Here is a 14,443-nt window from a genome sequence, read left to right as displayed (position 1 = left end):
GTTCCGTAACATAATACGGACTTACTCGAGGTATCAAATCATGTCAAATAATGTCAAAATTATAATTCACACCGCGATTCGTACTTATGAGTTTCAAACTTTTTACTTTACAAAACCCGTGCCGAAACGTATTAAATGAATCCGGAATAATTTCAAATTTGGCGCACAAGTCATAAATGACATAATGGAGCTATTCCAACTCTCGGAATTTCAATCCGAGTCCGATATAGATAAAGTCAAATTCACGGTCAAACTTTGAAATCTTTAAGTCGATGAATGCTTAAAGGTGCTATTCGAGGTCTTAGAACACATAAATGAGTGTTTAAAATTAAAGATGACATATTGGGTCATCACAATCTCTAAAGTAACTTAATAATATGGGCAGCCCGGTGCACAAAGTATTCTGCATTCAAGTAGGGTTCACAGAAGGGTCGCACCTCAAAGGTGTGATGTAGACAGCCTCATCTAATGCAAGCATTAGTGACTGCTTCCACCGTTTTATGACTAGAACTCGTGACCTATAGGTCAAACAGAAATAAATTTATCGTTACTCCAAAGCTCTCCTCCCCAAATTAACTTATGGTTACAGGTTTAAAAAAAGGTAAAAATTACACGGGGCACCCTATTTGGCCGCCTCCATTAAATCTGTACCCACTTTTTATTTTTTTAACTTCTAGCCATTGTTTAAACAACTTCACATTTTTTTCTCCTCTTTCTTCTTCTTCTTCTTCTTCTTCTTCTTCTTCGGGTAACAACGATTTTATATGGTGTTTGAAAACATATTTTAAGGTAGTTTATGATGTTTTATAGTGACGAGCTGTTGTGGCACTTTATTTTTTACGATTGCTTAGGATTTATTTCTTTTTCTTAATTGCAAAATGTGTTAGTTAGATTTATTTTTGTTTTAACACATTGATAATTGGGGTTTGTTCTTCATGATATTTGGAGATAATATTTTTAATTTGAGCTTATTTGGAGTAGATTTAGGTATTAAATCGTATATTGGATTATTAAAATTCGAAGAACAAAATTCTGTTTCTCGGCAATTTGCTCTTCATGCCTATTTGTCCTTAAGTGCGTGAAAACGTTGGTTGCACTTCAGACCTTTTGACCTTAAGTGCATATGAAGTGTAATTTTTTACTTCAGACTTATTGACCTTAAGTGTAGGAAAATGTTTGTTGCACTTTAGACCTTTTGGACTTAAGTGCATCTGAAATGTAATTTTTCACTTCAGATTTATTTGATTTAAGTGCATGAAACCATTGGTTGCACTTCATACCTATTTGGCCTTAAGTGCATCTCAAGTGCAATTTTTTCACTTCATACTTAAGTTTTTTAAACTTCAGACCCGATAAGTCTGAAGTTGATCGGAAAGTGGGTAGCTTGCAAATTTTTTTGCAAAGTGGGTATAGGTTCAATTGTGACCTCAAAACCGGGTATACATGCAAAATCCCCAAAAAAATGAGAGACCAAGAAGGATATTTGTGATTGTAGGGATTTTGCAAGATTTATTTATACAAAATTCCTGCTATAGAGAATGTTAGAAAATAACTATGCTCCAATTAACATAATTACATTCTCAACTAGTGGTTTTTCTTTTCTTTTCAATAAATGGCAACATATGATCAAATTCCTTTTAGGAAAGGCACATCAGCAATTAAAGGACACAAAAATGAGTTAAAACCTTTCGCAAACTCAACTCTTATTATCTCAAGCTATCAATAATGTTGAATGTGAAAGACTTGACTAAAACACAATGTTTCGTCCATCAACAGCTTCTTTTTCTATTTGTCAAGATCCAAATCTTCAAACTATACTGTTTGGTCAAACGTATGCAAAGTATTAAAATAATAAAATACTATAATCTTGGAGGTAAGCATCCAACTCTTTATCCCATTGATCTTTACTCCATTTTCTATTGCCAAATCATGTGCTTTGTGCACAAAACAACCCCTCCTGTTGGCCGATCTAGACTAGGCACAACGGGTTTATTAGTCCGTTTAGAAAACACACACTCTCGTTCTATTTATATAACAGAGCCAACTAATTTTAAATTCTGAATTAGTTAATGATCCCTCTCCCTTTCCCTCCAACTTCCAAGAAAGGAAAACATCTTCTTAATCCAATTAGAAACCCTTTTCCAATCACGTCTCTTTTCAAAATGTCTTCATTTATCTGGAAAATTGTTTGTTTTAACGGATTAGATAAATCCCCAAAAGAAAAGATTAGACAATGGTATTGCTAATCTCTTAAGCACGTGATCAATTAGTCAAATGTTGGTATACAAAGATTTGTCTCAAGATATGTACAAGAGATAATTACTAGACAATAGTGCAACTATCGCTTTCTTTAAAAACACGTTAATTAGTAGCCCTGCAAACACTTGCCCAGCGGGTCACATGCACTGTTTCGATCATGTCCTATTTGTTAATCATGTCACCAACATGTTCTTAGCATATGGATAAGCTCTTCTTACTTAATTTAATGATATACTTCAAGAATACCCTCAGAAAGTGATTCCATAGTTAAGTGTATATCTCTTAGCAGTTAGCAATTACATCTTTGTGAGGAACAAAAGGCTCAAAATCCAATAGTTGGGCAAATATATTTTTGGTAATAACTTAAGAGGAAAACTTGAATTTGAAGGAATGAGGTGAGTCTAACAATATCAATCCCTCGAACTCGCTTAACTTGGATATTTACACTCCTTAAATTTACAAAACTTATACTTCATATATACTAATACGTTTGTGATTAATACATATTGAGCTTGAATCCTTTTACTCTAATCAAGCATTTTATGGTTTATATGATAATAGATTGCTTTAAGAGTAAGTTTAAGATTTTAATCTCGCTGTGAGGATAAAAAGTTATGAGACATGGACACACACGTTACATACAAGAAATTGCGATGCTATCCATATAAACTCTTTTTTTTTTTTCGAGTCTCAACCTCACTACAAAAAGCACTACTCAAAGATTTGGATAGAGATTTTTTTTGAAAGATAATAAATATCTTTCTCTTTTTTTTTGCACTCACTTTATATATATATATATATTTCAACACATAAGGAAGGATGTGGTGGAAATTCAAGCACGCGATATGCCGATATCTGTTTACTTTTTTTTTTTATCAAGATTAATGTATTATATTTATACATCCATTATCAGTCAAAGAGCAAGTCCAGTCAGATAGCAAGTCCACCGAATCAAGGAGAGTGAAATATTGATGATAAATTATAGTATATGGTTGTAATAAGCTTATGGATATGCAATGAATTGATATGCAATGAATTCCTAAAGGGCTGTCTTGAGTTGACGAGGAGATTCTAAAACAAAAGAAAAGGGCCTTATTAAGTGCCACTCCTAAAGGGCTGAAACATATGCAATGAATGTGAGGCTTGTTGGTACATCATGAAATGAAAGTTGTGTGCTACTACTACTACATAATAATTGATAATGCATATGATCCAAGGAGTAAGTACTAACGCAGACATTACGATTTTTTTTGGATTAGGTTTTTGAATTTATTTAGGAGCATTGTTCCATTTGTAATCTGGCTAAATATTAAAGGTTCGATTGAGATAGTTCAATAAATGTTTATAGGATCGTGATAGTGCCACCCAACAACTCTTATTAAAATTCATGGCATGTTTGTTGAGCAAGTCTCTGTCGAGCCGCACAAATATATAAGTAGCGGTCTCGTGATCAAGAGGTCATAATTAAGTGTAATTTTTGCTTGTATTATGTGAAAATTTTATTTTATACTTTCTTACTTGTTTTCTTTAGTAAAATAATCGGGTGCTGTAATTATTGTAATTTACCATCCTTTTTAGGGAAAGATATGTCCCGAGGCCTCAAGTAAGGTAGTTGGCTACTATTTCATGTGTTCTTGAGTTTCAAAATGATAACAATTTTCCACCTTTAAGATCTAAAATTTTGCTTGCCTTCGCTCTCAATTTTGCCTCCAATATTACTAGGATCAGATGTACATGTTTCCGAAATTTGAGAACAAAATTTGATCTCCTTAACATTCAACAAAAGTATCGTAAGGTTACTACATATATTGTTACTGAAATGAGGAGTTCATGTCCTATAAAGAAGGCAGAATAGCCCGTGAACACTTGTATTTGTTGGCCTTTGACATCCCGGTCCTTATACTCAATAAAGTTTCATCCAGACACTTATAGTTATTCAAAGCCAATATTTTAAACCCCTCACACCTTGCGTGTTCTTCAAATATCTGACATGGATGACACATCAGTGGCCACGTCAAGTTTTCTGTTACACATCATTATTAATTTATTTTTCACATTATTTTAAAATTATTTATTTTCTTCTTTTTTTTATTCCACCATTCCCTCCACCTTCCTCCCGCCTCACCATTTTTATTCTTCATTATTCCCTGCACATTTATCATTCAAATTCGTTGTACTGAACCACAAATCTTAAAAATCTCCTAACCACCACTATGTGCGACCTCTTTTCGACCATCCTTTACCTACAAAGCTTCTTCACAGCCAACACTCCACCATAGCATCACCAATCAACCACCAAAAGAAGAACCGGCCATAAAAAATGACCACCCGAAAGACCAACATCACCCTTTTTTTTTTTTTGAAATTTCACTACAGGAAAACTAGAAAATAGGTTTCACCGGTGATCTTCTTTCACTATTTTTATTTCTTTTCTTTGCGGAGGCTATCTTCCAAAGTAGGGGAATGGGGATGTGAGAATTTTTATTTTCCAAAACATGCTGCAAATCTGGTAGATATTTTGGATCTATGGCGACTAGAAATGTCATTGTTTGGATGAAGATATGGTGGGAAGGGTTCTATTGCTGTGGGTTTTGGGTTAAAATGGGGGAACATGAGTAAGGTGAAGAAGGGAGGGAGATAGAGAAAAGGGGGGGGGGGGGGAGGGGCCCTTGGTGGACGACAGAACGTAAGGGAAAGAGAAAAATCACCTATTCGACATTTTCTTTCTTTTTCTAATTTGATTTTTTGCATTTTTCTTTTTCTTTTCCCCCTATTTTAATCATAAGTTTTTTACATTCACGCTCCTTATACGCGTGAAATACACGATTTTTTCCAGTTCAATAATTAAGTCGACATATAGATTTGGTCAATGGTCAGAGGGGTTTAAAACATTGATTTTGAACAACTATAAGCGTCTAAATGAATTTTTTTTGAGTATAGGGACCGGGATGACAAACGTGAATAAGTACAAGTGTCTACGAGGCTATTCTGCCTATAAAGAAAGAAAAAAACTGATAAATATTTACAATCAGTTTAGGATCTAAATACAGTTTTATAATTGCAAAAATCTAAATAGGTTAGGATAGTTTGTGTAATAGCCCAACTCACTAGTGATATTGTCCACTTTGGACCTAGGCCCGCGTAACTTTAAAACGTGCCACTAGGGTCTAAGACATGTTTACTTATATACCCAACATTATTCACGTGTTTTGTCAATGTGGAATTTGTCTAGGGTGTCACATACACCCCTTAGGGACTCAGCGAGACGCTGAGGTTTGCCCCACCACTGTTCAAGGTTGCACGCGGAGTGACTCTGATACCATATGTAACCGTCCATTTCACTAGTGATATTGTTCACTTTGGGCCTAGCCCCGCACAGCTTTAAAACGTGTCACTAAGGTCTAAGACCTTTTTACTTATATACCCGCCATGTCTTCCATATTTTGGCGATATGAGATTTGCCTAGAGTGTCACAGTTTGAAAGTCAATTGTCCTGCAAAGAGAGAAAAGGCAAACATGATTTAGGAAATCTTTTTGAAAAATATTAATACCATATATATAGATATAACATAGATGAGAGACGTGTGATGATGACGAAATAGAATGTATCACTTGCATTGCATAGATTCAGTTATAAAATTAGACCAAGTGTTAAAGGAAGGAGTCTTCCCGTCAACCGGGGGCGGATCTACCTTAGCATAAGCGGTGTCACGTGACACTCGAAAATCTTTACTAATTACTTGTATATAATCCAAATGAAGAAATCAGAAAGCAATAAAATGAAATAAAGTGACACTATTTATTACAACGAACTGAGTAGCTTATACGGCTAGAGTCCGAAGATTTCTATGTGAGGCCGCAAGTTCGAACCTCCCCACAGCCTTATTTTATGTTTTAATATTTTTGTGCCTCATCTAAAAAATATACGTGCCTAGAGGGGTTTGAGCTACTAACCTCTTACAGCTTGTTTGGATGGTTGTTACCTATTGTATTGTATCGTATTGTTACTTTAAATACGATGTTTGTTTTGATTGTTACTTAAATTTTATTGTATCGTATCGCTAAATCTGTCGTTACATAACGACGAAATGTGCCACTTTATGTAACGACCGATTTGGTGTGGTCGCGTCATTACCTTATCTTTTTCTCTTAATCTCACCCTTCATTATTATTAAATAATGTTATTTTATCATTTACGCCTACCTTTTTTTATAGTAATTTTATCCCGTATCATAATTTTTCTTTATAATATTACAAATTTATTCTTCATATTGTTGGTGCGTGATATCATGAAATAATGGCAAACGACACAATCTATCCAAACATTGTATTCATCAAACGATACAGTACAATACAATATAGTACGATACGATACATTATAAAACGATATGTAACAACCCTCCAAATAAGCTATTAAAGATTATCAAAGAATCAAAGTAGTGGATCATAAGCCATAGCTAAAGAGATTACCACAATACATTTTTAAACTTTAGGGACGTTGATGCTTCCTTTGTAAGCTGTATTTTTTTTGGTTATTTTTTAAATATGATATTATTACAGTAATTTAATTATTTTTTCACGTTTAAAATAGGTCACTTTAGTTTATTTCACACGTAATGGGTTCGCAAAATGTAACTTCTTGTGTGGAATTAATGGACATGTAGGGGTCAAATGCTAACCCCCACCAAAATGGAGGATTTTGTTTTTTGTAAAAAAAAAACATTCGTATATCAATCTAACAATACTAATAATAATAATAAAAAAACCAATACTAATAACTTAAGATATTACATGCCTAAGTGTCTGCATAGTGTTAGAAAAATTGCAGAAGATAAAGTAGAAGAAAAGCTTTGAGGCGTGAAAGATCATTATATTTCAAGAGATATTGTCCGTATATTCTTTAGGGGATTACAAGCAATTCTTCGCCAGAATACAACAATGCCAGAATTATACGTGTAAATTGAATATCACTGCTCCTGAGGTAGCGCTCTTGTATTTATAGAACTCAAGAGAAGACTTTTCAGAAAAGTCACACTCCTTTAAAAACAGTTATGTCTGTTCTATTTAAAATTCAAATTTAAATAATCAAAAACTGCTCCAAAAAGATAAAGACGAAAATAAAACCTTTATTTTAAGGTTGGACCCGGCCAAGTCAAAGTCACACAGGCTTTAGAAATATGTCAATTACTTATTCTATATGATTTAGTGGGCTTAGCATTTTAAGGCCTCAAAGGTGGCTTTCAGCCACCGATGTGGGAATCCCCACATATACAAACTATATCTAACAATCCCCACTAGTTTGTATATGTTGTTATAAGAAAAATCAAATTATGGTGGATGTCTACTCTTCCTCCATGATCTTTTCAAATGTTTAATGACATATTCAATGACATATTTCTATGCTTAATGACATATTCAATGACATATTTTTCTTTACTTTTCATGCCTATATAAAGGCCTTGTAATAAATAAGAAAATACACATAATTGAAGAAGAAAATCTCTTCCTTCTCTCTATCTCTATTTCTTGTTCATGTTTTACTAAATTGCTTTTATTTCATAACACGTTATCAGCACGAATTGCTCATTTCATGATCTTCTACGTCAAGACTATGTAAATTATAAGCAGACAATGAGATCAAGTACAATGAAAAATATCTTGGATGATAATACAAAGATAAGTTTTACATCCATCTAAACCCATTCATACTTTCATATCTTTGCATTAACTTTATGTACAATATTTAGTTAAAATATTTTTTTCAATTGTATCCACTGAAATAAAGAACTGGAAAGGTATGTCTTTATTAGCTACATCTCTTATAGGACAAATATAATATTTCAACGTATATATATGTTCTCACCTTTTATATACTATGATAGATAATTATTAAGGTAATTTAGTAATAATATTTTTACCATCACATGATGTATTTCATTGAAAGCAAAATTATCAAATATGTAGGCGATTTTACAGTACCTTACAAATTTGGCATTGGAATATACAATCAATATAAACTCATTATAGTTATAATTTATAATAGTCACAGTTATGCATTAAGCCTTAAATATTTTTGCTGGAAACATAAGGCTCATTCCTCCGTATTGAATTTTTTTGGTGAAGTTCTTATAGTCTTTGAAATATAAGTGGTTATAAGTTATCTGCACCTTTCCCCTAATTAATTTATTAAAATATAAAAGTGATTGTATCATTTTAAAAAAAAATGGCATATATCCTAACTAGCATTTTTATTGCAGAGGAACTGTTTCAAGATTGAAATAGTTATATATGTCTTCTTGAAAGTTAATTTACTTATGCCTATAATTATGAAGTAATAATATTTTAAAGGCTCGACTGCGAGTCCTAATGAATTTTGGCCTATTATACCAAAGATTGAGGGTAAGACGATGGGTTCAAGTCCCAACACACTATGTTGATGAAAAGACGTTGGATTCAAGTTCCAACGCATTATGACCTAGCGTGCCTTTATATGGGTAAGGCATTGGGTTTGAGTCCTAATGTACCATATTGATAATAATAATAACTAAAATAATAATAATATATTTTTCATGAAAAAGCATGAAGCTTGTCCCACTTGATTTGCTCCATTCTTGAAGTGAATGTGATAGCGGTACATGATAAGTCTAAAAAAAGACAAGTGGTTGAAAAATGAACGTGGGCGTGCGAAAGGCCAGAATAATAATAGTTATCACTATGGTAATTATAAAAAGGGAGAACAAGACAATGTTTACCATCAAATGGGTATAAAAAATAAAAGCACATTGTATGATTATACTCCATTCTTTGAAGAGAATGTGACTTGTGATTAACATTGAGAATGCATACTCATTCCTGAAAGTGAATGTGAAAATATATATGTGATAAAGATTATGCATAATAATGTACTTGTGTATGGTTGGATAAATACTACAACTCACTTCTAAGGGAGGTTTGAGACAAAGAAAGATAATGAATATTATTGTGTAGTTACATAAATATATCATTGGTCGCATACATGTAATATGCCAAATATTTTGTCAAGCCTTATGAAAGTTATTAAAAGCAAAATTAAAGCAAGAAATTATTTTGCTTATGATAATTTTAAACATGACAATTATTATGATATGATTTTCTTTGTGAAGGAGACATTCATTATATGGATGGTGTGGCAAAAGATCTTGTAGTACAAAAGTAGTTAAGAGATCTAAAAGAACTAATTTATTACTACCCGAATGAATGAAATTGTTCATGACATTAATCTTGTAGTAAGTCTCAAAAGAAATATTTTGATTTACGAATATATTAGCCAAAATGGTTGGTGTATTGAGACTATAAATGAAAAGAAGATTGAATATCTTTATATTACTATAATCATACCGGGTAAATATGAAATATTACCTGACTTTTCTTTTATTTGTACTACACAAGTATAAGCATGATGATGCAATCACAAGCCACAAGTAAACTAGAGGTTTACTGAAATAAATATTAGTTGGCATGACCGGTTGACCATCTCGGTTCAATTATGATGTGAAAAATTAATTGAGAATTACATTGGCATATATTAAAGAAATATAAGATTCTTCAAGAATTCTCTTCTGCTGCTTATTCTCATGATATACCAGTTAAAGTTGGGATTAAATCCCTTGATTTATGGAACGAATAAAAGGTGATAAATATATGGGCCCAGTCACCTTCCATGTAGACCGTTTACTATTATATGATTTTAATAGATGTATCTATTCTATGGTCACATGTGCATTTGTTATCAACTTGCAGTTTGGATTTTGCAAGATTGATTGCTCAAATTATTAGAGCACAATTCCAGAATATAAATTATGATGATTTATCTTGATAATACTGTTTAAATCCAAGTTGGTTTAACAGAAATTGTATACCTCCAATTATATCTAAACTATTGGTTATGAGAACAAAATTGCCAAAATAAAATTTGGTATGTGATGTATTATTTAATATACAGCAACACTTGTACTCATCTAGCCAAGTTATGATAAGTTCTCCCTATCACAATCGGTTCAGGGTCAGAAACCAAATAATTTTTATCTAGAAATATGAATGTGCTATATGATTTAATTGTTCCACCATAATGCACAAAGATGGATCCTCAAATAAGGCTAGTGATATTTGTTGGTGATCCCAACAATAGGGGGAAAAAATGGGCAGCTGAAAAAGTAATGCATGTAATGAATTATTATGAGTACATCTAGATCCTCGTACGAGAAAATGTGAACTTGAAATTCAAGTGATAATTCATTTGCAAAATATTGCCAGGCATATTTGCTGACCCAAAACTAAATATCATATTCAGCTGCTAATATTCCAAATAAAATAAAGTTCATAATGAATAGAGTCTATGGCATGCATGAAGCATAATAGACTAATCGGTTCCAAAGATAAAACTCCTTGAAGAAGGAGAGGAGCAAATATTCAAGATGGTCATAATAAGGAGGCAAGTGATCTAGAAGAGCACCACGACATAACACTTCATAAGGCCTCATGGGAGAGGCTCAGGTACCTGAAGATAATAAGATAAAGAGATCTCAATAAGTTATGTCTTTATTGGGTAATAATAGAACCTATATAAAATGATCGTTGACGATATTGTTAATATAATGTAGCACTCAATATTGTTAATATTGACGAGGATCTTAAGCTCAAATCTATCATAAAATTTGAAAAGATAAATGATTGTCCAAATAAAAAATACGCAATGAAAATTAATTTCACCTGAAAAATATGAAGTTGGACGGATAGTCCCAACATCTGAAAGTATAAAGCCAGTGGAGGTATAAATGTATTCTTGTGCGAAAAAAAAAGGTCAAGTCGATACGCATAAAGACGACTTGTGTCACAAGAAAATTTGTAAATATCCTGGCATTGATTATATAGAGACATGTTCTCCTGTGGTGGATCTCGCCATTTCAGGTTTTAATCTGGCAATACAAGAAAAACGTGATATGCGTATAATGGAAATCATTGAAGGATTTAAATTGTTCTGAAGCATATTAAGGTTTCCAAGAAATTTATTAAATAAAGCTTCAAAAATCCTTATACGGATTGAAACAATCAGGGCGCATGTGGTATAATCGCCTGAGTGAGTACTTGTTGAAAGAAGGGTACAAGAATGATTCAATTTGTCCTTGTGTCTTTATAAAAAGATCTGGATCTAAATTTGTTATAATCACCGTGTATGTTGATGATTTAAATATCATTGAAACTCCTAGTGAGCTTCCTAAAGCAGTAGACTAATTAAAGAAAGAATTTGAAATGAAAAATCTTGGAAAGACAAAATTTTGTCTTGGTCTACAAATTGAGTATATGAAAGATGGAATTTTTGTCCATCAACCAGCATACACTAAAATAATTTTAAATCGATTATATATGGATAAAGCACATCCATTCCGACTTCATGAAAATAATGAAGAGTTTCTTGGTCCCGAAGTATCATATCTTAGTGCAATTGGTGCACTAATGTATCTTTCTAACATTACAAGGTCTGACATAACTTTTTCAGTTAATGTCTTAACAAGATATAGCTACGCTCCTACAAGGAGACATTGGAATGGAATCAAACATATATTACGGTATCTAAAAGGGACTACCGATATAAGATTATTTTATGGCAATGATTGCATTCCCGATCTTGTTGGTTATGCCGATGCTGGGTATTTATATGACCCACACAACGCTCGATCTCAAACAAGCTATGTGTTTACATATGGAGACACTGCCATATCTTGGCGATCGACTAAGCAATCAATCGTGGCTACTTCATTTAATCATGCTGAGATAATTACTATTTATGAAGCAAGTCGAGAATGTGTATGGTTGAGGTCTGTAATACATCTTATTCGATACAAATGTGGTTTGAAGTGTGACAAACTACCCATAATTTTGTATGAAGATAATGTAATATGCATAGCCCAATTAAAGGGAGGATTCATAAAGGAGATAGGACAAAGCAAATTTCACCAAAGTTATTTTTCACACATGATCTTCAAAAGAATGGTGATATCAATGTGCAACAGATCCGTTCAAGTGATAATATGGCTGATCTGTTCACCAAATCTCTACCGACATCAACCTTCAAGAAACTAGTGTACAAGATTGGGATGCGAAGGCTCAAGGATGTGAATTGAAGCTCTCATCAGGGGGAGTTAATACGCGTTGTACTCTTTTTTCCTTACAAGGTTTTGTCCCACTGGGTTTTCCTTGCAAGGTTTTTAACGAGGCAACTAAAAGGCGTATTTCTAAACATGTGTACTCTTTTTCCTTCACTAGGATTTTTTTCCCATAGGGTTTTTTCCTAATAAGGTTTTAACGAGGCACATTATCTATGGACATCCAAGGGGGAGTGTTATAAGAAAAATCAAATTATGGTGGATGTCTACTCTTCCTCCATGATCTTCTCAAATGCTTAATGACATATTCAATGACATATTTCTATGCTTAATGACATATTCAATGACATATTTTTCTTCACTTTTCATGCCTATATAAAGGCCTTGTAATAGATAAGAAAATATACACAATTGAAGAAGAAAATCTCTTTCTTCTCTCTATCTCTATTTCTTATTCATGTTTTACTAAATTGCTTTTATTTCATAACAACATATCTTATTCATGTTTTACTAAATTGCTTTTATTTTATAACATATGTATCATATTATCATGTATAATGGAAGTTTCTTGTATAGATTTGAACTTTCCACTAGTGTAAATACCTTAAAATTCGACGAAGTTATTGATATCCTATGATTTGAACCGTAACTCCTTTTGTCATATCGAAAGTATCACACATTAATATTATTAAGTAGCGAAACAATCCAATATAGAGCTTAAACACTTTATGGCCATATGCTACCCCTGATTTCAAGAATATTTAGAAAACCAACCCTTTAAGTGTTATTCGAAGCGACACCACTTCATATTCATATAGATGAAATTTAGATTTTATGTCCCTATTACTCAAACATTTGCTAATTCCACTAAGAATTAATTCAACCTCTTCAAAGTAACAGTTTGCACTTTTGAGTTCCTCATTGTACCCCTATTATTACATGCACTTAACAACTCTGTAACTCATCATATAACAATTTGCAATACATCAGAATTAAGGCTCCTAAGAGGAGATCAATGCTTAAACAACACAAGTAACTTGTGATTACCCTTTGAACTTATATTGTTAGAGTGTATACTAACTCAAAGTTGGGTTCCCATTTCTTTACTAGTTTGTTGTACCGCTTCTTTTAGCAATGCCTTTATTAAGTGAATCAGCCAAATTTTATTTGATCTCACATATATTATTATTATATTTCCATTTGTAATTAACTCTTTTATATAAGCATGTCCGAGGCTTATATGTCTCGATTTTATTATACATTTTATTATGAGATACACACATTATAGTCTCACTATCACAAAATATAAAAATGACTGGTATAGGTTGTGGCCACAACTTAATGTCTAGTAACATGTTCTTCAGCCATTTCGCTTTTTTTTCCAGCAGCTGCTAATGCAATAAATTCAGATTCCATTGTAGAATAGGAAATACAAGTTTGTTTCTTGGATGCCCAACTAATGACATCACCTCCTAAAGTGAATATCCAACCTGAAGTAGCCTTGCTATCATTAACATTTGTAATCCAACTCGCATTAGAATATCCTTTCAATACGGTAGGAAAACCACTATAGCAAATACCCAAGTGCTTTATTTTTTTAAATATCCAAGTACTATTATTATCATTTTTCAATGATCATTACTTGGATTACTAGTAAACCTTGTAAGTTTACAAACTGCAAATGCTATATCAGGTTTAGTGTAATGCATTGCATACATCATACTGCCTATCGCACTTGCATACTCTATTTGAGCCATTGTTCTTCCCAATTTTTTAGTTAATTTGACACTTGAGGCATGGAGTGTTTAGACTCTTTTAAGCCCGAATGATTAAACTTGCTAAGTATCTTATCAATATAATTGGTCTGTGATAAAGTCACTCTATTATTTGCAGTTCTTTTAACCTTGATACCTAACATAGTATCAACTTCATGCAAGTCTTTTGTCTTAAAAACTGAAGTTAAATACTTCTTAGTTTCAAAAATTGCAAGCATATTGGTACCAAATATCAACATCTCATCAATATAAAGACAAATGATGACT

At 32.7% G+C, this 14,443-nt stretch overlaps 1 protein-coding gene across 1 annotated transcript; it reads right to left on the bottom strand.

The window, feature by feature from the left end:
* Positions 1–13,739: 13,739 nt before the first annotated feature.
* LOC142173719 (secreted RxLR effector protein 161-like) lies at positions 13,740–14,158 on the bottom strand. The gene is made up of 2 exons (XM_075239353.1): positions 14,044–14,158; positions 13,740–13,945 (listed from the first exon to the last, which is right to left on the bottom strand). The coding sequence occupies exons 1-2, from the start codon at positions 14,156–14,158 to the stop codon at positions 13,740–13,742; spliced, it is 321 nt and encodes a 106-aa protein (XP_075095454.1).
* Between the last annotated feature and the right edge of the window lie 285 nt (positions 14,159–14,443).

Source organism: Nicotiana tabacum, chromosome 19 (genome assembly GCF_000715075.1).
Source record: "Nicotiana tabacum cultivar K326 chromosome 19, ASM71507v2, whole genome shotgun sequence".
Taxonomy (NCBI): domain Eukaryota; kingdom Viridiplantae; phylum Streptophyta; class Magnoliopsida; order Solanales; family Solanaceae; genus Nicotiana; species Nicotiana tabacum.
The sequence above is the reverse complement of the archived record's forward strand: the minus strand, read 5'-3'. Positions and strand labels throughout refer to the sequence as shown.

Bases quoted from the DNA above. Each gene is read 5' to 3' on its own strand.
- LOC142173719 (XM_075239353.1), bottom strand. From the start codon at position 14,158: ATGGCTCAAATAGAGTATGCAAGTGCGATAGGCAGTATGATGTATGCA. The intron at 13,946-14,043 runs GTAATGATCATT...CCGTATTGAAAG, and splicing joins AAGGTTTACTAGTAATCCAA to GATATTCTAATGCGAGTTGG.